The 25,411-nt window shown below is 38.0% G+C and overlaps 1 protein-coding gene across 3 annotated transcripts in view; it reads right to left on the bottom strand.

Moving 5' to 3' along the window:
- CSMD3 (CUB and Sushi multiple domains 3) overlaps positions 1–25,411 on the bottom strand; it is a 1,042,296-nt gene that overhangs the window by 359,084 nt on the left and 657,801 nt on the right. For all 3 annotated transcript variants that reach the window (XM_067537409.1, XM_067537408.1, XM_067537407.1), the window contains 2 exons: positions 21,944–22,159; positions 21,152–21,340 (listed from right to left, as the gene is read on the bottom strand). In XM_067537409.1, coding sequence (XP_067393510.1) covers positions 21,152–21,340; positions 21,944–22,159 — 405 coding nt within the window. The remainder of the gene's footprint in view (positions 1–21,151; positions 21,341–21,943; positions 22,160–25,411) is intronic.

A 25,411-nucleotide genomic window follows, 5' to 3' on the forward strand; every position in this document is an offset into this window, starting at 1 on the left:
CAGTGGTGATATGGGGAGGCCCTGCTGGTGTTTTTTTATGCCCTGGGTTGGAGGCACAGGAAACTCAGGATGTAGCCACTGCCCTGATGGACACTATTGGCCACAAGAATCTGGCTTGAATGCACTGGGATCATGCACACCAACAGTGGAATACATACACACACATACACTCAAAGTTATTCTTCACTCTGACTCCAAAACATAGTGGAATGGTTCTGGTTAAAATGCATCTCTGAAACAGTTTCAAATTAAAATACCCTGCCTACAAGACTCCTGGTATCATTAGCATCCAGTCATGCAAATGTGAACACAACAAATCAGTAACCTATTAAACCGTAAAATAAAAATGGGATGGATATCCAGATACACAGAAATTGAGAATATAACTATATTAGGATAGTGACTATAAGAGAATTCACAAACATGAAATCTGTAGGGATGTATGTGTTTAGGAAAAGACTTAAAAGGAAATGGAGGACACAAAGGGAAAAATAAAAGAGGGAGACAGAAAATTAAGGAGGAATAGATAAAGAGAAGAAGAAAGAAAAATACAAACAGAAGGGGAAGAAAATAAAGTGACCAGTCAACTAGCGTAAGGATAAAGGAGGAGCAATAGAGGTACAGTGAGGGGAAACCATGTTAGAAAGTGGAGTCGAGATTTAAAAATCTACCCAGATATTTTCAGATGGCTTTGATGTCCCATTTTATCAAGTCATCTTGCTTAGATTTTATATACTAGGGCCAAAATTCTGGCTCCATTACAGTCAATAGCAAAAATGTGATTAACAGATAGGGGCCAGGAATTTACCCTGTTTTTTATGATTATTATTATTATTAAGAAGTATTCTAAAAATCATAGCTTGAAGAAAAATAGGTTCATATTTGAGAAAGTGACAGATAAGGTCATTATCTTTCCTTGCTATCCTTCCTCCAAATTCTGGTTCTGTATATAATGGAGACACTGCTAAGCAAAATAAACTGTTTTTCCAGACCCATCCAAAAATTAAAAGATCAGCTAAAGATTTTTTTTAACTTCTTAGAAAGAAAACTTGAAAAGGAAAATACTGGTTTCATTAGATACTTGGTCTGGTAACAAATAATAGTTGGGCATTCTTTGCTCATGTATATGTGCAAAATTTTATGCAGTTCTTCATAGAACAGATGAATTTAAACAACAGTTTATTTTTTATTTAAAAGTTGTAATCCCCTTAAACATCATTGTCACTGCAACTGAGAAATGAAATACATTTTGTTTGGATTATTCAATCATTTGCAAACAATTCTGAAATAAATAGGATTTTTTTCACATTAAGAATATTAATAGGATTTTGTATGATTTCTCATTATTCAGATGACAAAAAAGCCTATCACAGATAATTATAGAATGGTAAAGTATGATGTTCAATTTTGAACTGAAATTTGACCCTCTTTTTTCTTCAAAGAGGAACCTCCAGGGTATGAGCCATAGAGAAGATAAGATCCGTAAATGGCAATTTCATATTCTGTGAAGATGATGATCATATCCCCTGGCCAGAAGAGGAAACAGCACAGCAAAAGCTTGATTGGGAAGCAAATGACGCATTCCTAAAAGGATTTTGTCTTTGAGCAACAGAGGTAATAAACTTTAAGTCAATAGCTACCTGCATAAGAGAATCTAAATTTAGTGGACAACAAATTGCTTCCCCAAAGCTCTTAATCTCCTTCTCTACCCCCTGCTCCCTTCCCTTCCCCCACTATTCTCATGAACTGATGAGGCAGGAATATAAAACAACAAATACTGAAGGGATTGAATAATGATTGAAGCATTCTTTAATAGGTATAATCTGAGTTATGAGCCCATCAGCAATTCTCCAGGTTGTTTTGGAGCTCTTTGCAGTAAGGATGTAAGCAGTAGCTGTATAGGGGTGTTATTACGTTGAAGAATAAATTTAAACAGGAGAGTTGCTCCAACTTGTTGCAGGTCTACATTTGATGTTGGATGCTCACCTTACTTTAGGAAGGAGGATAACCATGATGACATTTTCTGCTTTTATTTTGTGCTAATCAAAATGACTGGATTTCCTTTGTATAAAGAGCAGAAAATAAATCACCCTACTGAATGGCTCCTGATGATTTTCTGGATCTCAGTTGACAGAAATAGGAAAGACAAAAAATAGAATCTAACTAACATAATATAAGCACACTGCACTTGGCCACAGTCATTGCTGTAACTATAAATTGTGGCACCATGATTCCTGTAAATGCTCAACCACTCTGTGTGTGAGAACATCAGATCCCTCAATACAATTTTGTAAGACAAAGAATTTGCACTATACTAAATTTCTCTTTCCATGAATTCTGAACCAAAGTTGCTGATTGTTCCCTACGCCACAAGGCTGTGCAGCTCTATAGTACCGTTAACATACACTTTGTGAAGTGCATCTGAGTCAGATTGTGGGTGGTACCGTACTCAAGATCAGCAAATAATCCCACAGCAGTCAGATGTTTCTGCTAAAATTATCAGCAAGAAAATAGTTAGCAATATTGATTTAAAGTATTATTATATTTTAGCACTAGCTGACAAATAGGCTGGGACCCAATGTAAGTACAAACAAAATACTAACCATAGCAGAAAGTAAATCTGCACTGCACACTCCTTTCAGTGGCATGTAGCATACATACGCTACATGCCTCCCAAGTTGGGTATAAATAGTAATGTAGATAGTAAGGCACTGCTTAGGCAGTAAAGAAACCCCATCTCCTGAAAAGCACCAGCAGCTCCCCACTGTAGGAGTCTTTTTCTTGCAGGGAAAGGCTCCAGTAGCTCCCTGTGGTGGGGAAAGGCTCCAGCAGCAGGGAAAGGCTCCAGCAGTGGGGAACTGATGATCCTTTCCTCGCTGCCTCTCCCTTAGCAGAGCCCTTCACTGACAAATGTAACTACACACTGCACAGTGGAGTCAGCCTGCCATTCATTGTAGCATGTAGCTACACATACCCTGCATGCCACTGCAGGAGGTATGCCATGCAGATGTTGCCTGAGTGAGAGGGAAGCATCATGAAAGATAAAATTCAGTGTTGGCAAATGCAAGGTAATGTGTATTGGAAGGAATCATATAAACCAATCACGATACATATAGCTTGGTTTTAAATTAACTGTAATCACCCAAGACAGACCTTGGTATAAATTTGGGCAGCTTTCTATGTGCAATGTGCAACAGTAGTTTAAAAAAAACACGCAAAATACTAAGGTGCATAAGAAATGGAATGGAAAAAAATGCTGATTATATTTTATGCAACTATGTAAATTGATGGGATGCCCTCACCTGAAATACTGTATTCAGTTCTGGTCAACTTATCTCATAAAAAAATAGTGGACAGAGAAGGGGTTCAGAGATGGACAATAAAAATATTCAGAAACATAGTAAAACTTCCAAATAAGATGAGATTAATGTCAGGAGTATTTAGTTAAGAGAGGAATAATAGAGGCAAACACAAATGAATAGTACAGAGAAATTAACCTGAGCATTCACATTTACCATTTCTCATAATACAAGAACAAGGGGATATTCACTAATTTAAAAGAAATCACATTTAAAACTAACAAAAGGAACCATTTTCAGACATGACACATATCCAGCCACTCTTGCCCACAATCTGCGTACACACGGAGTGGACAGGACAAGCAGTGACACTCCATTCAGAGATGTTTGGTGATGTGCTGGAGGCAGTACAGGAGTGCCTAGTGGATCTCCAACTATATAGTAGGTATACAGGAGTCCTAGCCTTTACTAAAGCTCCCATAAATTGTAGTAATTTAATGGCAGTGGTTACACAGCTGCTCTGCACTTAACAACTGATTTGGAGGCAGAGGTTTTTTTTCCCTCAGCACCCCACATGGGGTGACCATATGTCCCGATTTTACAGGGACAGTCCTGATATTCAGGGCTTTTTCTTATATGGGCGCATATTGCCCCCATTCCCATCTCGATTTTTCACACTTGATATCTGGTCACCTTAACCCCACAACCCTTTCAGATCCTTTGTGCAAAGCCTGTTCACTTGAGCTTTGCACAGAAGTTATATAGGTGGATAGGAAATTAGTTAATATCCTGGATCAGGGTCCATCTAGTATCATTTGTCCAGCAGTGGCCAATGCCAGATGTGTCTGAGGAAGGTGCAAGAACCCTATGGTGGACATTTATAGATTTTCCTGATCATTGGGCAAGCTTCTTCCTAACTGAAACCCAGCTCATCCGTTAGAGAGACTGACCTTTAAAAGTTGGGAAGTCTGGGAGATATTGTCCTGAGGGATGGATGGAAGCTGTAGGGATGGGACACATGACTGGGAAAAAGCATGTGACTAACAGGATATAGTATGTAAGTCTTCCAGTCTCTCAGGCAGGGACTAGCAAATCAAGAGAGACTTGCAAGGAACAGGAGGTGATAGGGAAGACTCTCCAAGCTGGGCTGCAAGAGCTGGTGGTTGAGCATGAAGCCAAAGTTGGGGAGAACCGAAAAGGAAAGCCCTTGGAGAAGGGCAATGGTGATAGAAGATTGAGGAGCCCAATACAAAAGCCAAAGGACTTGGAAAGCCCTCACACAAGGGTGAAGGGTTGTTACTTTGAGTTTGCTATAAAAGAAATCCTAGGAGGGGACAGTGTATGTGGCTGTTCAACATAAATATTGTGGTCAGACATTTATTAAGTCAGGCACTGAAAGAAAGGGGAAACTGAGGCATGCCAGTTCTCCCTGACTGGGTGAGTATATGACCTTGATACACTAACATCTGTTCTTCATTGGTTAGCTTACCCCCTGATCATCAGGCATACCTTTCCATTATTATTAGTAGTAGAAGCAGTAGCAAGTAGTATAAGCACTGTCTAGTGTACCTATAGATAACCTCATTATCCATTTAAAAGTTAATGTTCACACTTTCACCACACATTCAAAAAAAGAAAATGTTTATGGTGCTAGAGTACATGTGTACAACATGTTTTATATTCATTAGACGTTACAGTGCAAACATTTAGCCGTAGGCACACAGGGATACTCAGGAATTACATTGTAATAGTTTTTTCATACTGTCTAAGATATCAAAATTACTTATGACTAATTTAAAAAATATTTACATTTTCATTAGCTAATTTGTATTAGAAATCATTTACACAAATTGAAGAAGGAATTGTACCCAGTATCCATGGTGCAATTCAGAGGAAAACAAAATACTTGGAGAAATGCTCTCTGGTTTATACAGCAGGCATTGTTTAAACACCCGCTTAACCTACCAAAGAAATAAGTACATATTTACAGCTGGAATTTATGTATAATTATTTATGGTCAGATTTTGTCATCCTTTCTCACGCTGAGTAGTGATTTGCTTTGTGATTAGACCCATTCATATTGATGGTACTGCTAAAAAAGCAAGGTACCTTTTAATCTGAGTAAATGTTGAGGAATCTGACCCTTAATACATTAGTGATGGCCATCTTCAGTGACAGTCACATAGGTGGCTTCAGTTACTGCACCTGACTCCACTGTCAGGTCCCTCCACAGCTGATGCCTCCCTTCCTGCCCAGATGTCTGCGATTAATGAATTAAAAATTAACTGCGATTAATTGACAACCCAACTAAAAATTAATGATGGCTTAAGTACAAGTGGTCATGACTTGATCATATTTATATATGTGCAAGCGAATAAAGTCCACACACATCTTGTTGCTATAAAAGGGCCATTTTCACAAAGCTGAAAATATTTATGAGCCAAATCAGCTGAGAAGAAGAATTTATTCAGAAAAAAATGTTAATAATAATTGGGAATTGGTTAAGAACACTTTACTAGATGCATAAAAAGCCACTGTCACACAGCTGAGGAAGAAGGGCAAATTGAATTAAAAAAACCCAAACAAATAAAAAAAACCCATCACCACCACCTGGTTTAGAGAGGAATTGAAGGCAACTATAAAGAAAATTAAAAATATATACATTATAAACAGAAGACAGAGGAAGCGGATAGTAATTAATATAAATCAGAAGCTAGGAATTCTAGAAAATTAATAAGGGAAGGAAAGGGATACCAGGAGAAATCTATAACCAGAAGAGTTAAGGACAATAAAAAGGAGGGTTTTTTTAATGTAAATTAGGACCAAAAAGGATCCTAACAATGGCATCATTCCATTATTAGATGGAAATGGCAGAATTATCAATAACAATGCAGAAAAGGAAGAAGCGTTCACCAAATATTACTGATCTATATTTCGTGAAAAAGCAGCTGAGGTAGCTAAATCTTACGACAATACACTCTTTCCAATGCACTTCTATCTCAGGAGAATGTTAAACAGCAGCTATTAAAGTTAGACATTTTAAAATCCGCATGCAGGTCCAGATAACTTGCATCCAAGAGTTTTAAAACAGCAAACTGAGGAGCTTACTGAGCTGATCATCTTGATTTTCAGTAAGTCTTGGAGCACTGAGGAAGTTTCAAAAAACTAGAAGAAAGTTAATGTTGTGTCAATATTTTAAAAGGATAAATGGGATGACCTGGGCAATTATCAGTCTGACAACAATCCCAGGCAAATAATGGAGCTGCCAATACAGGACTCCAATAAGAAAGAATTAAATGGTGATAATATAATTAATGCCAATCAACATCAATTTACGGAAATTAGATACTATCAAACTAACTTGATTTTTTTTTAAATGAGATTTACAAGTTTGGTTGATAAAGGTAATAGTGTTGCTGTAATAGACTTTCAAAAGCTGTTTTACTTAGTACTGCATGACATTTTGATTGACAAATAAAAATTATAGCCAACTAACATGGCACACATTAAATGGATTAAAAGATGGCTACCTGATAAGTCTCAAAATGTACCTCTGGAACAATTTACCAAGGGTTGTGATGGATTTTCCATCAGTGGCAATTTTTAAATCTAGTTTCTTCTCTAAAAGTCATGTTCTAGAAATTATTTTGGGAAAATTCTATGGCCTGTGTTATACAGGTCAGTGATGATCACAATGGTTCCTTGTGGCCTTAGAATCTAAGAACTTCCACTCCCCTTATTTTTTTTTTCAAAACTTGAGAGAGATTTTTTTGTTAATTGAGAGTTAAAACACACTTTTGCTAACTGTTACATATCTTTTTCTTTTGTGGGAAACATCAGGCAACTATTAATAGAACACTTATATTTGCACTAACATCATGCAGCAATAGTGCTATATAGGCAATGAGTATTATCATTATCACTGGAGGCTGTAAATGGACTTGTGCACGTCCAGTCTTTCTAAATAGTTCTGAACCTGTTCTTTCAGAACTGAGAGCTGCTCACTGCCTCCCAATTCTGTGCTGCCCAGTTCAGTAATCTGGGAGCTGACCTTCTTTGTGAAGACAGACTTTAAAAAAGTATTGAGTACTTCACCTTTTTCCACATCATCTGTCACTAGGTTGTCTCCCCCATTCTTCACACAATGTATAGTCAATCTGTGGAACTCATTGCCAGGGCATGTTGTGAAGGCCACAGTTATAGCTGGGTTCAAAAAAGGATTAGATAATTTCATGGAAGATAGGTCGATCAATGACTATTAGCCAAAATGGTCAGGGATGCAACCCCATGCGCCAGGTATCCCTAGCTTCTGATTGCCAGAAGCTGAGAGCGGACAACAGAGATGGATCAGTTGACAATTGCCCTGTTCTATTCATTCCCTCTGAAGCACCTGGCATTGCTGGCTATCCAAAGACAGGATACTGGGCTAGATGGACCATTGGTCTGATCCAGTACGGCCATTCTTATGAGGTCTAAATGTCTGAGTATAGTCTTCCTGACATATTATAAATCTTGATGAACTCTTGCTAAGGACTGATACTTCTAATGAAGAAGGCTACTCCAGTGGTGTAAAGGAACAAAAGAATGCAAATTGCCAGATAGGATCAAATTTGAGGTACAATTGGTTCAGTATTCTGTCTCCAACAGTGGATAGGAATCAGATACTTCAGAGGAAGGTTTAAAAACCCCACAGTAGGTCAGGATGGATTGATTTAAATTTCAAAGTCATTTATATTACCAATTTTAATCATGATTAATCAGCAAGCAAGAAAACTTGCTTTAAATTATCAGTTTTAATCTTGCTTTGTGTTTGTACTTTTTAGTTAGCCTCTTTAAGAAAGGTTGATTCTCACTGATTTTCATAATTTGGTACCTGGTTTTGCTAATGAGGATACACTAAGCAATATACAAATAAAGAAAGTATATAACAACATATATTTATTCAAATTTTTATTTTTTACATTCTAGAAAACAGTGAATGATTCACTCCTTATTTACTAGATTTATTTATTTATTTAATTACTCATGAATTGTATCAAGCTGGATTTGGACAGAAATTTGAATTCAATTAAAATGTACAAGAGCAGCATTTTAAAATTATTTTATTAGTTAAATAAAACTACCTTATATATATTGTATACATGAGAAAAAATGTTTATCAAAAAATGTTCTGCATTTAAAATTAACTAATTTATTTTAAAACAAAATAATTATTATACGTATTTAATTAATTGAACTGATTGTTTCCATCACCATGTCCTTCAAGATTTCAGAACTCGTAAATCTCATCCTCTTAAATCTAGTTTTTATCCATAGATTGGAAAAGGACTACACACTTTTTTGCTTTTTCAACTCCCAGTCAGTTTTTCAACTTTGAATGAACTTGGCATTGAACTGAACTAGTTGAAGAGACTAAAATAAAGTAAATATTCTGTCTGCACCTTCAGAAGATCCAATGGTGGTTTAGCACCTTTGTAAACTCTGGTTCTAGGAGTTTAACCAGTGACTTCAAGGTCAGAGTTTTGATTTTCTTTAAAATTTTGGCAGCAAAGATGTATTTCTTGAATAATATTATTATTTTAATTTAATTTAAATTATGTCAACAGATTATAGTAAATTTAGGCCTTAAATAGGTTATAAAATTTTCAAATTTAATGTTAATAGATTTATTTTAAAAAAGAAAAATGTATTTAATTTAAATAAAAAATCATTTACATTTTTAAAAAATAATTTTTTTAATCATCTATTTCTGCTCCTGACATTAGGCTTCATATTGAACTCCAGTAGTTAAAGATTGGCTTAAGACCTGAAGCATGAAGTTTGATATTTCTTTATTTTATTTGGATATCAATTCTGATAACTCTGGGGATTCTTGATATCCACATAAATGTCCAATCCTAAGTGTTGAATCATAAGTTTTAGGCCTCATCAACTGATTGTGGCAATGAGTTCCATAGTTTAAATAGGCACTGTGTGAAAAAGCATTTCCTGTATTGGTTTTGCATTTTTCATCTTATAATTTCATTAAAGGTCCACTTGTTTTTGCATTATGAGAAAGGGAGAATACTAGCTTATCGTATACCTTCTCTATATAATTCATTATTTTTAGGGCTGCAGATTTGTCATGGTGGTAAAAATAATATGGACATCAGTTTCTGATTGTCCATGACTTATCTTTGTATCTGTGATTTTAATAAACTCACTCCATAGCAGCAGCTCCTTTGGCTCCTTGTTACAAGGGTTGTGACCTGGTGCAAGACGGAAGGTAGCTGGACCAAATCCAAGTGGCATTGTGATCCTGTGCACCAAGTCACAAGGCCTGGAGGGGGAGCCCTGCCCACCTACAAGGGACAGGAGCTGCAACTGTGCGCTAAGCACAGTGTGACTTTGCTCCCCAAGCGTCCGCCCAGGGCCTTAAATGCCTCAGGACCACAACTGAACCCACCCCTATCTCTTACCTGAGGGGCAGGACCAGACCCAACCCACTGCTCCCACCGGGTTGCTCCCTCCACTTTAAATGGCATTCCCTTTAGTATACATACAATTTCCCCCAGATCCATGACTTTTACTAAATTTACTATGACTGCTCTGTGATTTTTGATAAAAAATACTATGACAAAACTGCAGCCCCAATAATTTTATATACTTTCATCACGTCCCTTCTTATTCATCTACCCTCTCTTTTTGTGTGAGCTCTTCTATGCCCTGATCGTTTTCATTATCCTTTTCTGAATTCCTTCTGGTTCAGCAGTATCGATTTGGAGATGCAGTGAGCAATACTTCATACGGTATTCCAGATGAGGCCACACACCATGACCACATATCTTCTTTAGTAGCCTCTTCTGATAGATCTTGTCAGAGGTTTTTTAGAAGTCTAAATAAAATCATCACTGCTTCTTCTTTATCCACTACTTTATTAATACGTTCAAATAATGCTAAGAGGTTATTTTCTTTTTCAAAGTCTCGAACAGTGGGGAATTCCCCCTGGCATAAGAATTTTCCCTACCCATATAGAGCTGGTGGAGCAGCACTATACCATCAGGCTGCACCTTCCTTGGTTGGTCTGCTTAGGAGGTACAGCTTGGTATCAAAAACATCCTTTATCTCACAGAATCATAAAACTATGTAATTCCCATTGCTGAGTACTGTCAATTACCACTTTTGTATAGAATATTTCTTCATATTCACTTACCAGTCAACAAAAGAATGTATCCCTTCATTAACCCAATGTTAAAAATTAGGGAATTTTTTAAGTATGCATTCTGCATTCAGTAGGCTCCAGTTTTAGAGATATTAATGGTCTGTGAAATCATTTCAAGTGCTCAAAGAAAGAAGATTGAGAATATGTAAAAGAATACAAACAAAACAGATTAGACCAGGGTTATTAATCTATTTAGGCTGCAATTTCCAAAGAGTTTAAATTATATGCCCAAATCCTACTGAATTTCAATTGGACTTCTTTGAAAATGCAAGTCCCTAGGTTCTGAGGAATTGCACCTTGAAAAGGTCAGCAGGGTTTGCTCTTTAATGGAAAATTATTTTAAAGACTTTCCAAGGATTATGCAAAGTACTCTATCCAATAGTTTCACAAAGTTAGGGACTACTTTTTCTGCCACTGAATTAAATGGTAAAACTCCCATTGACTTCAGTGGCAACATGATTGGACCTAAAAGACTTATACAAACTAGTTAATGTATCAAAACAGCTCAGCCAAGATCTTGCCCAATGCATTGCAGGTACTGCTGTTCTAATTAGTAGTTTTCATATTAACAGACTCCAGAATATTAATGTAAGTGAATGCTAGCTATGTAAAACTTAAGTGATTTCACAAAATTTAAGCAAAGTAAATATTTGTTCCTCTGATGTAGTTTCCCATCCCAGTAAAGTCTAAGAGTTTAGTTTAGTCCCAAATTGCTTTTGACAGCATAAACCTACCTTGTTTATATGTTAAAAAAAGAGACAGAGTGGCACATTTAATATTAGAAAATCTCAGTCTTTCATTCCACCCATCCCAAAATCTGATAAATTAAATGGAGTACTGTACCTTCTCTTGAATGTGCAAACAGGAACAGATAGCTAGACAATCCAGCCCAGTATATTTTGGCTAGTGAATACTTTTTAAGTGAATGGAATGGTCCGTTGAATATGTGCTAATTACTTATGCTAAACTATCAGTTTGATCTTATATTTAGCTGTGACATTCTGAGTACCTTTCACAGACCTGAAGAAGAGTTCTCTATATCTCACCAACAAAAGTCTCTTTCACCAACGAAAGTGGAGGCAAAAGTAAGGGCAAAGGAATGGGAGATAGGAATCCCTGAGAAAAGGAATAGGAACCCAAAAGGAAGGGTTTATCTACTAGGCTTGGAGAGATGAGTTTGACTAGGAAGGCTGATGGAGGGGAAGCTTAAAGAAGCACAGTAGGAAATAGTCCATGGAAGAGAGCAGTAGGGCTGGTGAAGCCCCAGACCTTAATTGCTCACTACAGGGCCCTGGTCTGGAACCCACAGTAGAGGGCGGGCCTGGTTTCCCCTACCAACCAGTGCAAAGTGTTATTGCTAGGGGCAGTGAAACAGAAGACTGCCCGCATCACTGCAGGAGTGACCTAGTCAGAGCTGTGGGCATGAGGACTGTGTGGCACTGCTGGTGCAGGACTTCGAAAGATTCCCCTGGAAGGAGACATCCGTGTGACCTGGCTAGAGGGCTGAGTCACAAAGCAGCCATACTGCAACTCCCTGAGCAGGAGGAGAGCTGCAACAGGAGAAGAGAAGAAAGGGGAAGTTGAACCAGGTGGAACTTATCCCTAACATTACCAGAAGGGGGCACCATCCACTGGTGAATAAAGTACCCTCTGACAATGCCTTGAAACCACTTTTGTTGACTCTCTTTGGACCACTTCCATTTTTGCATTTTTTTTTGAGACACTATAACCAGGACTGAGCACAGTATTCCAGATGAGGGCATCCTTAGATTTATCTTATGCCATTATAAAATTTTCCCTTTTATTTTCTATCCCATTCATTACACAATCTAACATTTTGTTTGTTTTAACAGCAACTGCGTGTTGAGAAGGTGTTTTCACTTCTTTGTCCATTTCCCCATTTCCATTCACATTAAATTCTATATTATTATTATTATTTTAAATTAAACACACAAAGCTTAATTCTAGACCAAACTGACAGTTTCTATTTTAAAAGTTTGTTTGATTGGTCTTCTTGCAGCTTTTTGATTCTCCTGAGTAATTTTATAAAATATTACTCTTTGGAGCACTCTTCCAAGATTAAAATACTTGTTTAAAATGTCTTTTTTCCACAATTCCCTGTTATCAAATTGATCATCTGAAAAATGTCCTTGAATATTTTTCTTGTTTCATTTTTATGTGTGTTGGGGAGGCGTTATTTCTAATGATCATGTTGGTATGACACAAAATGGATATGAGAGAGACAAGGTATATAAGGTAATATCTTTTATTGGGCCAATTTCCAATGGTGGAAGGTACAGGAAATCAGAGTGTCTGAGCAAAATACAACTTGGAACAGACAATTAAGCATAAGGGGTAACACATATTGTGAGAGGTCACTTGAGATGGAGTGAGCAATCTGTCCTAACTTATATTTAGCTCAGACACTCTGATTTCTTTTCCCTGAGCTGAAAAAGAGCTCTGTGTAGTGTGAAAGCTTGTACCTTACACCAACAGAAGGTGCTCCAATTAAAGATACTACCTTACCTCTCTCATATCTTGGGACCAACATGACTACAACCACACTGCAAACAAAACAGATATGTTTCAGTCATAAGTAAATCATCTTACCATCCTTTTCATTTGCGATAGCCTTTCAGAACAAAAACAGACTAAATTAAATGTGAGAATAAAACAGAAATGCTACCACAAAATATTTGTCATGGTGACAAAAAACAAACAAACAAACAAACAAACATACCACAATGAATATTGTCACTAGTGTAACAAAGAGAATGGACTTCCTGATTGAACAGAATGAGCAAAAACTGAGTGCATGCACGTTTACCGTCAGTAAGATGAGCACCTTGAATGCAAATAAGTTGATTTAAGGAACTACAATGTCACATTGTTCAGTATTCAGAAAAAGTAAAAATAAATAGAAAAGATATTAGAAAGATAACCATATGAAAGACAAGATGGGCCGAGAACTTGAGGCTAAACACAAAACAGTAGCTTAGCAAAAGAGAAATAGGAAGCAATAGTAACTAAGGCATGACAACAAGCCACTCTCTACAGTCACCAAATATGTTCTCAAATATGAAAAACAAACAAACAAACAAAACATGGTATGAGACTTCTTTACTATCATGTCATCACAGAAGATCACCAAAATCCAAATAGAGTGAAGGAGCACTAGGAATAGTAATATCAGACAGTAAAGGTGAGACATTCAGAATGAGAAAATGTAGATGCTGTGGTTAGAAGCTGGGGGCCTTAGGGTTGTCTACACAGGGGTTTTAAACATGATCAAATCAAGTTAATGCAATTTGAAAATGTTTGTGTAGATGCGATGCTATTGATCAGTGTACACTAAGTCCACATTTATTATGAACGCTGCAGTTCTCTTGCAAAGTGAACAAGATTTTATTTGAATTGAATTATTTTGGTCTCTTGTTCACGTGGATGCATTTTTTGCATGCTGCCAATGGCTATCCCAGAGTTCTTTGCAGGTTGATTGTTTAGTCCATCTGTTTAGTTCTGTGTGCCCTCCCCTGCTCTGGTATCAAGTTGACCAGAGGTCCCTTCGTCTGTTTAAAAGCCTGTGCAGGGACAGATTTTGCCAATTTGTTCCTGGATCCTATCATTCTCACGATACAACCATGTTAACCCTCCAGAATCCCCACAACAGGCCTTGTGCAGCCACTTTGAACCTTGCTGAGACCCTGGAACGCCTCGCCATCTGGGGAGAAGCCCGGGTTCAAGAAGCTCTCGCGGCAAGTCCCAGAATAAAGACCTTCTAGAGGACATTGAAAAGCTTATGTCTGTGAGGAGTCATGACCCATACATCAAGCAGTGCCACATAAAGAACAAGCACTTCTGGAGAAAGTACATTGAAACAAGGGACCAAAGGAGGCAATTCAACAGGCGACAAGTGACCTGACCTTTTTTTAATGAACTAGACAGGATTCTACACATTTATAGTACAACCCATCTTAGACATAATTTGGAGTCTGCTGTCTGTAATCACCCCCACCCCACTGAGGACAAGTAGCTAGATGCATCAGCAGAGGATGAGCAGGAGGATGCCGGAGAGGAGTCAGGATCTTTTTGGGACTCAGGATCCTGAGACCAACCAGATGGAAAGCCAGCTCCAGTCCTGCCTTGCTGCAATAGACCATGACCTCTACCCTAAATCAGCTCAGCCCAAGTCCCAGCCAGAAACACAGGCCAAGATTGAAGAGATAGATCCCCTGGAGGGAATTTTTGCACATAACCACCTATTTTAGAGGTTATTATTATTGTGCTATGCTGCCATTTTGCCTTTGGTTCCAGGTGCCCCATGGCTACAGCCATTGTAGACAATATGAGCTAGCAGATTCAAATGACAAAGCATTCATTTGTGCAAAATTTGACAGTTTATTGAGCCAATTGTTCTAGGAAAAGAAATCTGGTTAGTGTTCATAGTTTGCACGAGGTATAAATGGATATGCCAGTAACAGTACAAATAATACTGCTCCCAGCTGAGGTACAAATGCCCTGTAACATGCATTGTAGCTGACAATCATTGCAGAACTCTATCTAATTTTCTCTGATCTTTCTCTAAGTGTCTACAGGGGAACAAATAGCTCAGTTTTGTTTCCCAATCCCCATATAGCTTGTAAGCCCCTTCCACTTTTGCAGCACTTCTGGGAGGAGCATTCTGGTGAATACCTTCACAGTGTATCTCTCTGATCTACCCTTTGCCTTTTTAAATAAGATAGTTCCCTGCCACCCAGCCACCTGCCTCAGTGTAACGTATTCAAGAGTCAGGACAGCCTAAAGGAGATGTACATGGGATTGATATCCAACTAGCCCTCTGATGGCCTCCATCACCCCCTTAACCCATCCGACACCATAGAAGCACCTCCAGTGCACAAACAAAATGGGAGAAAAAAAGCGGGAACAATTCCAACCCATTCCATTACTCCCAAACTCCTAAACAGCAAAACATCATATACAGCAGACAGAAATCTCAATGCTCCCAGCATCGTCCTCACACACAGACCATTTACCATCTCAGGGGTACCCCCAAGACTTGAAAGAGTCTCAAGAGGTAAAGTCACATATATGTATAAAAAAAATGCTATAATGGCCTATCTGGAATATAACATATAAACAATGTTTTCACCCTCCATAGTCCTATAGTGATAGACCTGCAACAACCAGACCATCAAGGACAGTGCTTCTATGTACTGCTGAGGTGCTGGTCAACCTAAGGGCAAAAATGGAAAACTTGGAACAAAATATTTATAGAACTCATGGCAGAGTCCCAGTGGAAAACTAGATTGCCTGAGAGGTGGAGGCAGTCTATGGGGATCTAGAAGGAGAAAGGAAGGCAGGTCTGACAGGAGATCATGGTAGACGCCAAGGACAGCATGTCAGTGACCAAGATGAGCATGGAAAAAGACAAGGAGATGCAGAGGCAAGTCATGGATGCTTTCCTAAGCCAGAATGCTCTCCTCCAAAGCATGCTTTTGCTAGGCCAGCAGGCCCTATAATCCCATAACCTGCAACTCAAACATGTCCTTCAGCCCCTGGTCAATATTGACTACTGGGACCAGCAGCTACGCTTCCCCACCATAACCCTACAGTTCAACCAGCAGTCTTTCCCCTCTCACTACCAACTTCTGGACACTGAGAACACTAGCACCTAGGAGCCTACCACTTTTGAGTCCACTAGGGCCCCTGACAATTGTGAATCACAGCTCTCAACCATGCAAGCAAGAAGAGGCAGAGGGAAGGCATATACCCACCACTGACTTTTTGCGCCCTTACAACCTGGTTCTGTTTGCACATATTATACTGTTGCACTTTCAGGTTTTTGCACTGTTGCAAAATTAAGGGTTTGTTTATAATTGGTCAGTTAGTAGATTGTTTAGTTAAATCTATTTTCAAGTGCAAAAATATCATTATTTTTTCTCACTGGTTCAATTTTTTTTGTTATTATTACTTCATAAGCACACCTGTTTACAATCCATTCATTTTGGGTCATTATTGCATTTAGCTCAGAAAATAATTTAAATAACACTGAGATAACATTGAGGGAATACGCAATATTCCAGTGCTCAAAATGTATCTATCCCAACACCCCTCTCCATGGGCTAATAGTTGCATGCCTTCAGACTTGAGATTTAAAACATGAATAATATGCATCACTGACAATAGTCCCTTGGATTTTAGTGTTTTCTATGGGACAACTTGGGAAAAGTTTCTGTGGCACTACTGCTCAAACTGCCAAGCACATCTCTGAACCTTAGCCTCCCACCCATCCTTAAGACTTTCTCCCCTGCTCTCAAATATTGTGCAGATCACAACATGCAGTATTAAGGGTGGGAAGGTTGTTGTTTTTCTCCTCCTGCTTCCAGCCTATTCCACAAATAGCACCATATAAATTTCAAATGGATCAGAATCAGGCCCACAACAGAATAAAGAGACTAACTTTCAAAAGTACTGAAGATCCCACTTTTTCTCCACTAATATAAACAGAATTGAATTCTGAAAGATTCTAGCATCCTGGACCCTTCCAGACCACCCTGTATTTATATCTGTAAACCTGATGTGGATGTCAACCAGCCATGGGACATATCCCTTTCTGTTTATTAAATTCTGTGTCCTGGTGTGTGCGCACATTTGTGTGCGTGCGTGCTTGGAGGAGGGAGAGAAGTAATGATAAGCATATGGGTTCCATCAATTACCCCAATATAGCAAAGCCATCAATAATCTGAACATTACTCAGATTTATGACCCAGTTAGACAGCACCTTATCAATATCAGTGAAGATACATAAGCAGCCAGGTCTAACGGTTAGCAATCTAATTCCAGAGGACTGTGTTTAGGTTACCTGGAATCATGCAGAAGCCAGCTGAATTAGTCTGGACAGGGATCAGACACTAGTTGGGTGACCAGGAACCAGGCAAGTTAGAGTCTGAAGCACTGGGTGAAGCATTCAAGCAGAAGCCACATAGGGGCAGCTTGTGACAACAACTTCCTGTGCTTTTCTTTCAGTTAAATAGAAAGCTCTGAAGAACAAGAAATCCTGATGTCCCTCCAGTCAGGGCCCAGGGGAGGCCTCCCTGAAGTACCTTCACGTTTGATGGTTTCTTCATTTGACTGGTGAATGTGAGCAGGGAAGCATCAATTAATTGAGACCCCTAAGAACCCAGGTTTGAGACACATGGGGGCATGAGAATCTGTGGCATAGCAGACCTGTATGAGAATGGCCCCACACAATTGTTCTTCCCAGGCCAGATGGCAGTGGTGACCTGTTTTTCCACAGATATGGGCCACCACATATTGGTATACTGTTACTGCAGCTCTGAGGTAAGTTCCACACAGAGCTAAAAAATGTTAGCCCTCCACACCCTGAAGTTTTCTTGCCACCTCTGGTCATCCTAAGCCTGCAGAATGGTGCTCTCACACCAGTCCATTCCTGTTTCTCGGCCCATAAACAATGCCGAATGTTGCATCACTCATCCAGGAACCAGTACTCTAGCTCTTCCTCATCCAGCTATCAACACTTCAGAGTGCTCTCCTGATGCTGGAGGAGCTGCTGCCATAAAACACTGTCCTGCTCCCACATCACCTGCTCTGTGGTGCAACTAACAAGTCCAATGATGAATTTGTCCAGCTTTGACTGCTGTAATACAGCCCAACCAACTTCTGCATCCTCACGTTCATCACCATAGCAATGTGTAGCATTGTCTGATCCATGCTGGAATACAGCAATTCAAAAATAGCGCAAGCCTGACACAAAGGAAATATGGGGCAGAGACAACAGAATCATAGTATTTTTTTTAAATGGAACCCATTTGGCATCTCACAATTCCCAGGATACATGCTGCAAAGCAAAGGACCACAGGATACATCCTGAGAACACTCCACTTTCAGTTCAGGGAAAACTGCGGTCGTGTGTTCACGCAGTACAGACTGAAAAAGGAACAGGCATTCCTTGTGCATGCTATTGGAGTGACTTGCATGCTGCGAGTTACCTGATGTGCATCAAAAAACTTCAGATTAAGCCCTCCCATCACCACCTCCCATGTAGGCACACCCTGAATCTCATATGCTTTGCTGCTATTAGGCGTCAGGATAGGCAAATTATACAATATATGCAAATGTTTTTGTCAGCAACATGGGAAACTTGTATAGTCTTTGTCCACATTAGAACCAATTATATAGATAATATAATTAATTATACTAGTTGAGTATTCCAGTCCTTACTTCCCAGATGTATTTTTGGGCTTTCCACAATACGGCACAAAGATCAGTAGAGATCTCTCTCTCTCTCACTCTCACTCTCTCTCACACACACACACACACACACACACACACACACACACTTCTCTCAATCACTTATATGAATCTCTTTCTCTAAGAAAACAATAAAATATTATTTCCAGGTTTGAGGAACTAGAAGTTACAGAACAGGATCAAATTAAAAACTTGAATATCTGGCAAGAAAAAGAAGAATGGAGCATATGGAAAAATATTGGCATTACATTTCTTCTTGAACCAGAGAAGTAAAATTGATAAAATGTGAGACATCTGAATGCAAAAGGCACCAATGTGCCAGGATGGTGGGTAGAAAGGAAAGTTGAGAAGCACACCATCATATCAAAACAAATTAAATCAAATCACATTTTTAAAAAACAAATATCTTTTATGTGTTACTAATTATCGGAAATGACAATCATTTACAAGGAATAATCTATTTGATACATTTAGTGTCTTTCTTCTTGATGAATGTTCATTAGATAATGCAAACAATAAATAAAAAATAAAGAATTTTCTAATTGATTCTACCACAGGGTGGCTAATACACACACGATGATGAGAGATATTCCATCGAGGCTGTGAAACATCTCGACAGAAGTAACCATAACCTAGGTTTCTAATTGGGATGAATATAGTAAACAATAGGAAAAACCAAAAGGTTTACTTTTCAGAAGAACTTTTTTTGTTTTGAAATGTTAATATAAGGAAGGGAAACAATTTAAACACAATGCCATCCCTGGGATCAGCCAGCTGTAAGAGGAAATATTCCTTAAAATACACCCACATTGTGTGGGAGGAGAACAGTTCAAACACAAACACACAAAACACAAAGGTTGAGTAGAAGATAATTCACAGCTAATTTGCAGCTCTCTCTCTCTCTCTCTCTCTCTCTCTCTCACACACACACACACACACACACACACACACACACACACACACACACACACACACACATTTTTTCCACCTCAGGAAATTTAATTTGCTTTTTTTTTCCTGATCAAACTTTAAGCAATAGCTGCTAACTTATTCTACCTTTAATAGTCTGACAAGGTAGGCACAGGTAGTCTTAAATTTCACCTGAGACAAGGTGGATGAGGTAATATCTTTTATTGAACCAACTTCCGTTGGTGAGATAGACAAGCTTTTGTGTTTATGGAAGAGCTTCGTGGAAGGTTGAAAGCTTGTCTGTATCACCAACAGAAATTCATCAAATAAAAGATATTACTTCACTCATCTTGTTTCTCCAATGCTCCAATTCCCTTCTCATGCCCCCACACACATACTCAATGCTATTCACTCCACAAAGAAAGGCATCAGCTAGAGGGAAAGAGAAAGGTGGCTGCATAAACCAATTACTAAACCACTTGCTTTCTTAGTCCCTGATCCTGAAAACACATCTATGCTTAACTTTATGCACATGAGTAGTCCAAGACTATGTACATATGTTAAGGTAAGTATGAGTGTATCTGTGGAATCAGGGCCTTGATTCACCAAATGTTAATACTGGAATAATTCAAAACTTTAGACAATTAATATTCTTTATGTCAACAACACCCTTAGAAAAAAAATCTACTTTGATCTTTATGTACAAATCATATAAAACATTCCTCAACAGAGATGCTTTCACACACAACCCTCTTCAAACAATAAAGTTACTCATTTATTTCCTACAAGATCAAAAATATAGGGATGAAATTCTGGCTCCATAAGTTAATAGGAGGTTTGTCATTGACTTCAGTGGGAACAGGATTTCATCTTAATTATTGAGGCCAACGTTTTCCAATCTGGATGCCTAAAATTAGCTATTTAAATAAGTGTCCTTATTGTTAGAGATAATATAGCTGCAACTTCATTGGAATTGGGGATCCTCAGTAAAACTAAAAATCAGGGTATTCATTCATTTATTTATATTCATTTAACATGTTAAAAATGTCTAAACATGAGCTCTAGATACCCTAACAACAATTAACTTTGTATCTCTCATGTGAATGTCACCTAGAAGCTTAAATATTAATTTAAGTGCCTATTGTTTGGCATGCAAGTTGGAAAATGTTGGCCTACATTTGTATGTCCATTTCTGAAACTAATCACTAGACTAGGTGAAGGAAGAACCATCTTCTAAACGTGGAAGTGTCTAGAAAGATCTCCAAGAATTGCCTGTGAAGTTGGTATGCCAGTTCAAATATAAAATAAATAATAATAATAACCTAAAGAAATAAAACTGAAGAAACATGGAAAACGTAAAAAGTACTGTGAAAAGTAAGAGGTGTGTCACCATGCTTATCCATGCTCTATATCTGCAACTCCATGGACAATGACTACACATACAAGCAAATGAAAGCAGCTGACCACGTACCCACACACCTTGGCAGAGGTGCACTCCATACACGTCGGCCACCACCAAGACAGATAATCTCCAAAGCTCCTTCTAGACGGTATCCAGACGAACAAGAGAATGCCAGAGTATCACCCACTCCAAAATTAAATCCTATTCTGTTACCAAATTGTGGAATCCCAGGATCCTCACAAGGTTCAAGATTATATTCTGGAAACAAACAAGAAAACCAAAAATCAGCTTGTATGTAGCAAGAACTGCAAGGATTTTCTCTCCATCCACTCCATTTTTGCCATACACACTGTTATTCTGTGCACATTTCCACCTGACCCTCAATTTAGTCTTTAGAAACAAACAAAAAATGAATTTAAACATAGTAAATAGGTGATTCAGCTCTAGTTTGAAAATTAGATCAATAAATGTTATAGCATTTGTAAGATACATAACACACATGCATTACCTCTCTTATAAGAGCTATAAATGTCTCAGACACATAAAACAAACTGTATGGCATAAAACCATGACCAATTTCCTAATGGACTCATTTGAAATATCACTTCTTGAAATTAGGCTTTCTCCACTTTTATTTTCACCCTTAATAACATACCTTACAGCTTACTGTCATTATTTTTCTTAAAAAGTGTACTACATAGTCCTCAATAGAGATATAGGACTTTTATTTCTTAAGGTATGACAAATGCAATTGTGTCATTTTACAAAGTACTATTTATTCAAATCAGCTTCAGTTTTGGACCTCTCTCTTTTCACAAAAGTTGAATTTACTTTAATTTATACAAATAGCTCATCTCTTACCAGAGAAAGTAATGTTAAATCCTTCATATGATATTGAAAAATCTGAAATAAAGCGCAACTGAGCTCTGAAATTTCCATAGAGACCGGCGTTGATTGTTGAAGGAAGTTCTGATCCAGTCAGGCGTGCTAATGGCTGAGTGAAACTGCCGTTCTCTGTAATTAGTAAGTAATCATGATGGTCTTCCAGATGAAAAGTGTGAAAGGTGAACTGCACTCCTGTTCAGAAAAAAAAAAAAGATTTACACAGTGATAACATGAATGCAATTAAGTCATTGCTTAAATCTGTGAATTTAATTTAAAATGTTGGTTCAGAAAATTAAACTAATCCAGCATTCTCAAAAACACATATATTAATTCCACCTGCTTAAAATGTACAACCAGCAGGTCTGTAGGTTTATTATATTTATTTTGTATTTTTTTCCTGTTGGTTGGGTTTTTGTTTTTTTAATAAACTTTACTTCTGTCTTATAGCTACCAGATTTGAATATTTGCTTTCAATAATTCACTGAAACACATTTGTCTTTCTATTTAAAATCAAGTAATGTTTCGTTGTGAGACAGATTTTGCTACATTGAAAAGTAAGAGCCCTTTCTCCCCCTCTCCAGCACACAGGTTGGTATAATGGACTGGGCAGACCTGTCTGCGAAAGAAAGGATTACTCATAATGGTTGGCTAGCACTGGAAACATTTGATTTCTGTTTCGGATAGATTGGCTACAGGTCCTTGGATTCATCCAGGAGACTTGGATGAAAGGCAGGAGATAAATCCATCTACTCCCTCCTCATCTGCTCTCTTCCAGTCCTTTTCCTTCTTGGCTTTGATTTCCTTTTTTGTTTGTTTGATTTTTTTTTTTTTGTTTACTTTGTTTTATTTTAACATGTGCCCTAAAAATTCATGACTTAGAAATATGGAGGTTAATACTGGAATGAAAGCATTGTATAAATATCTTGATCCAGTGCAGTACTTTCTAGATGGTATTTTTGTATTTGTTCTATATGCTGGCAATTATAATTTGTTTGTTATAGGAAAAAAGATTGAACATGTTTAATAAATAACAACTATATAAATATAAAACCTAGCAATGTGTCCTAAATGTTCAAATTAGGATGAAAAATTCCAAAATGTTTCCCATAGAATTCAGCAGTTGGACCTTATTTTCTCACCAATTTCATGGTAATACAAAGCACACTGGCTGAGATCTGGCAGTGGTGCTGGGAACAGTCTAGGTTCAGTGCCCTTGAAGGATTTTCTTCACTGGGGTGATCACCATGCTCAACTTCAGCAACTTATGGCTGCTTTGAATTGGACAGGCCCTCAAACTTGAGTTGCATAATTTGCAACAATGTGCCTATTGGAAGGAAGGTTTAGCTCTGACATATGATATTGCCATTGCTTTTCTGACTTGAGGTTCTTTAAGATTGTCCGGTCACCCATTTGATGACATTTGTTGAGCTTTTGCACATAACAGGGGAGATCATGTGAAGGTTTCATCTTATCCCGCAAAATCTCAATTCACTGTCATTCTCCCAACTTAAATCCAGGAAACCATTCTGGAACCATGCATCAATGCTACAGGCCAATAGAAAGAACACCAGCACTCATTGGCTTGAATTGTGGGCCGCCTGTGATGCTCCAAACATAGACCTGATTGAAGAGCCAACAAAAGAAGTCCCAGGATTCTGCCTTCACCGCAGGGAGTGGACTGCACTCAATCACATATGGACAATGCACAGAAGGTGTGGATATTTCCTCCACAAATGGAAAATCAAAGAATCACCCAATAGTGACTATGGTGAGGTACAAACTATGTGACACATTACAGACAACTGCCCTATTCATGCTTACAGTGGTGGTACCAGGGACCTCCACCTAGCTACCGCAGAAATATTAGAACCTTAACATTAAATTATAAAATTTAAAATAAAAACATAAAATTAAATTATAATCCCAGCCTGTTGCTTTTCAAATGGCATTCAAAAGAAGAAGAAGAGGAAGTGTTAATTAAAGGAAAATCTGAAGCCTTAAATTCCTTCTTGTGTAACGTATGGATGTGCATTTTTAAACTATAGTAATGCACTGTGACCCAGAGATGCAGGTGGCCTGTGCCACACTACCAATCAGAAAGCTGGCAAAAGCTAAGAAAAAAACATAAAAAGCAATATAGAAAATTAAATTAGAAAAAATACTCTCTCTAGTTAAAAATACAAGACAAATACAAGAGACTTACTGACCTCCTTCATACCTAATACACTTTATATTGTAGCAGAACGTATATAATGAGGTTTCTAGAGAACTGTTACTTAGCTACAGTCTTAAAAATAAACAAACAAACTCATTTTATATATAGTCAAGATTATGATTTATATTGGCCCTACAGGAAACATTCTACAAGGCAAATCTTCCTCCTCTCCCATGACTAATGAGAGCCTCAGAAGCATCAAAATCAATGGGTTTTTGGCATGGGAGGAAGAAAAGAAAAAAGAAAAACCTATGTAAGGGGTTCCTATCCTCTGACAACGCAAAACTTTGCTCATTAGTTACTCCCTGCGCATCCTTAAGTAGTATAGTTCAAGAATGGTAATGTCAAATTATATTATTCATACTTTATATTGGGTCTTTCCTTCCAAGGATTTTAGTATATTTGTATAAAACAAGATTTTCCCTTAAAGCAGCATGAAACAAATGAAAATGTGTTTATATCTGTGGTGTCGCCAACTATCACTGTTTCATCATGAGTCTCATGATAATTAGTGTTTTTCTTAAAGCTCCAGCTCCTAGAATAATTTGATTACGTCAAACTTTTATTTTATTTTTATTTATCTCAACTTTTATTTTTAAAAACAGTACGTTCCTAGTTCAGGGTTGCACAGAAAGCAGGGATTGGACGTAGACAGTTACACTTACCATACACTCCACCCTCATCACACTGTACTGACACCTCTCTAAAGCTATTATATTGTCTTCAAGAATCCAATCTTTCATTAAAAAAAGGTTTGTACCTAGTACAGATGCAAAGAAAACTTCCAAAAACGTGAACTGATACAGAGATGTCTTTGGGCTGACTCCATTGAAGAGTTAACTCACACTATTATTCAAGAATTGCCTCTAATCCAGCTCCTGTTCACACACATAAACCTCTCCCCTGAGTTTGATAGTGCTTTGTACCCAAGCTAGCTAGCCTGTCCTGGGCTAAAGCCCTAGTGCTGCTTACATCTGAGCTGGTAACCCACTCACTTTGCAGTGAGGACGCAGGCTAAACTACTCAAGTGCAGACAGACTTCCAATGCTTTCTCACAATTCCCTCATGTGCTCAGGACAGACAAGATTTCTCAAGAGTGCAATATAATCATGGACACAGTAACTTGAATATGACTTTGCAGCATGGTTCGTCACACATGGGCTAGGATAACCTCGAAGCCAATCAAGCTATGAAGTGAAGACACACCTTTGTGAGCCTGCACAGAATCT

The sequence above is a fragment of the Emydura macquarii genome, unplaced genomic scaffold, assembly GCF_026122565.2.
Source record: "Emydura macquarii macquarii isolate MOO-44397 ecotype Brisbane River unplaced genomic scaffold, CSIRO-AGI_Emac_v2 contig_383, whole genome shotgun sequence".
NCBI lineage: Eukaryota > Metazoa > Chordata > Testudines > Chelidae > Emydura > Emydura macquarii.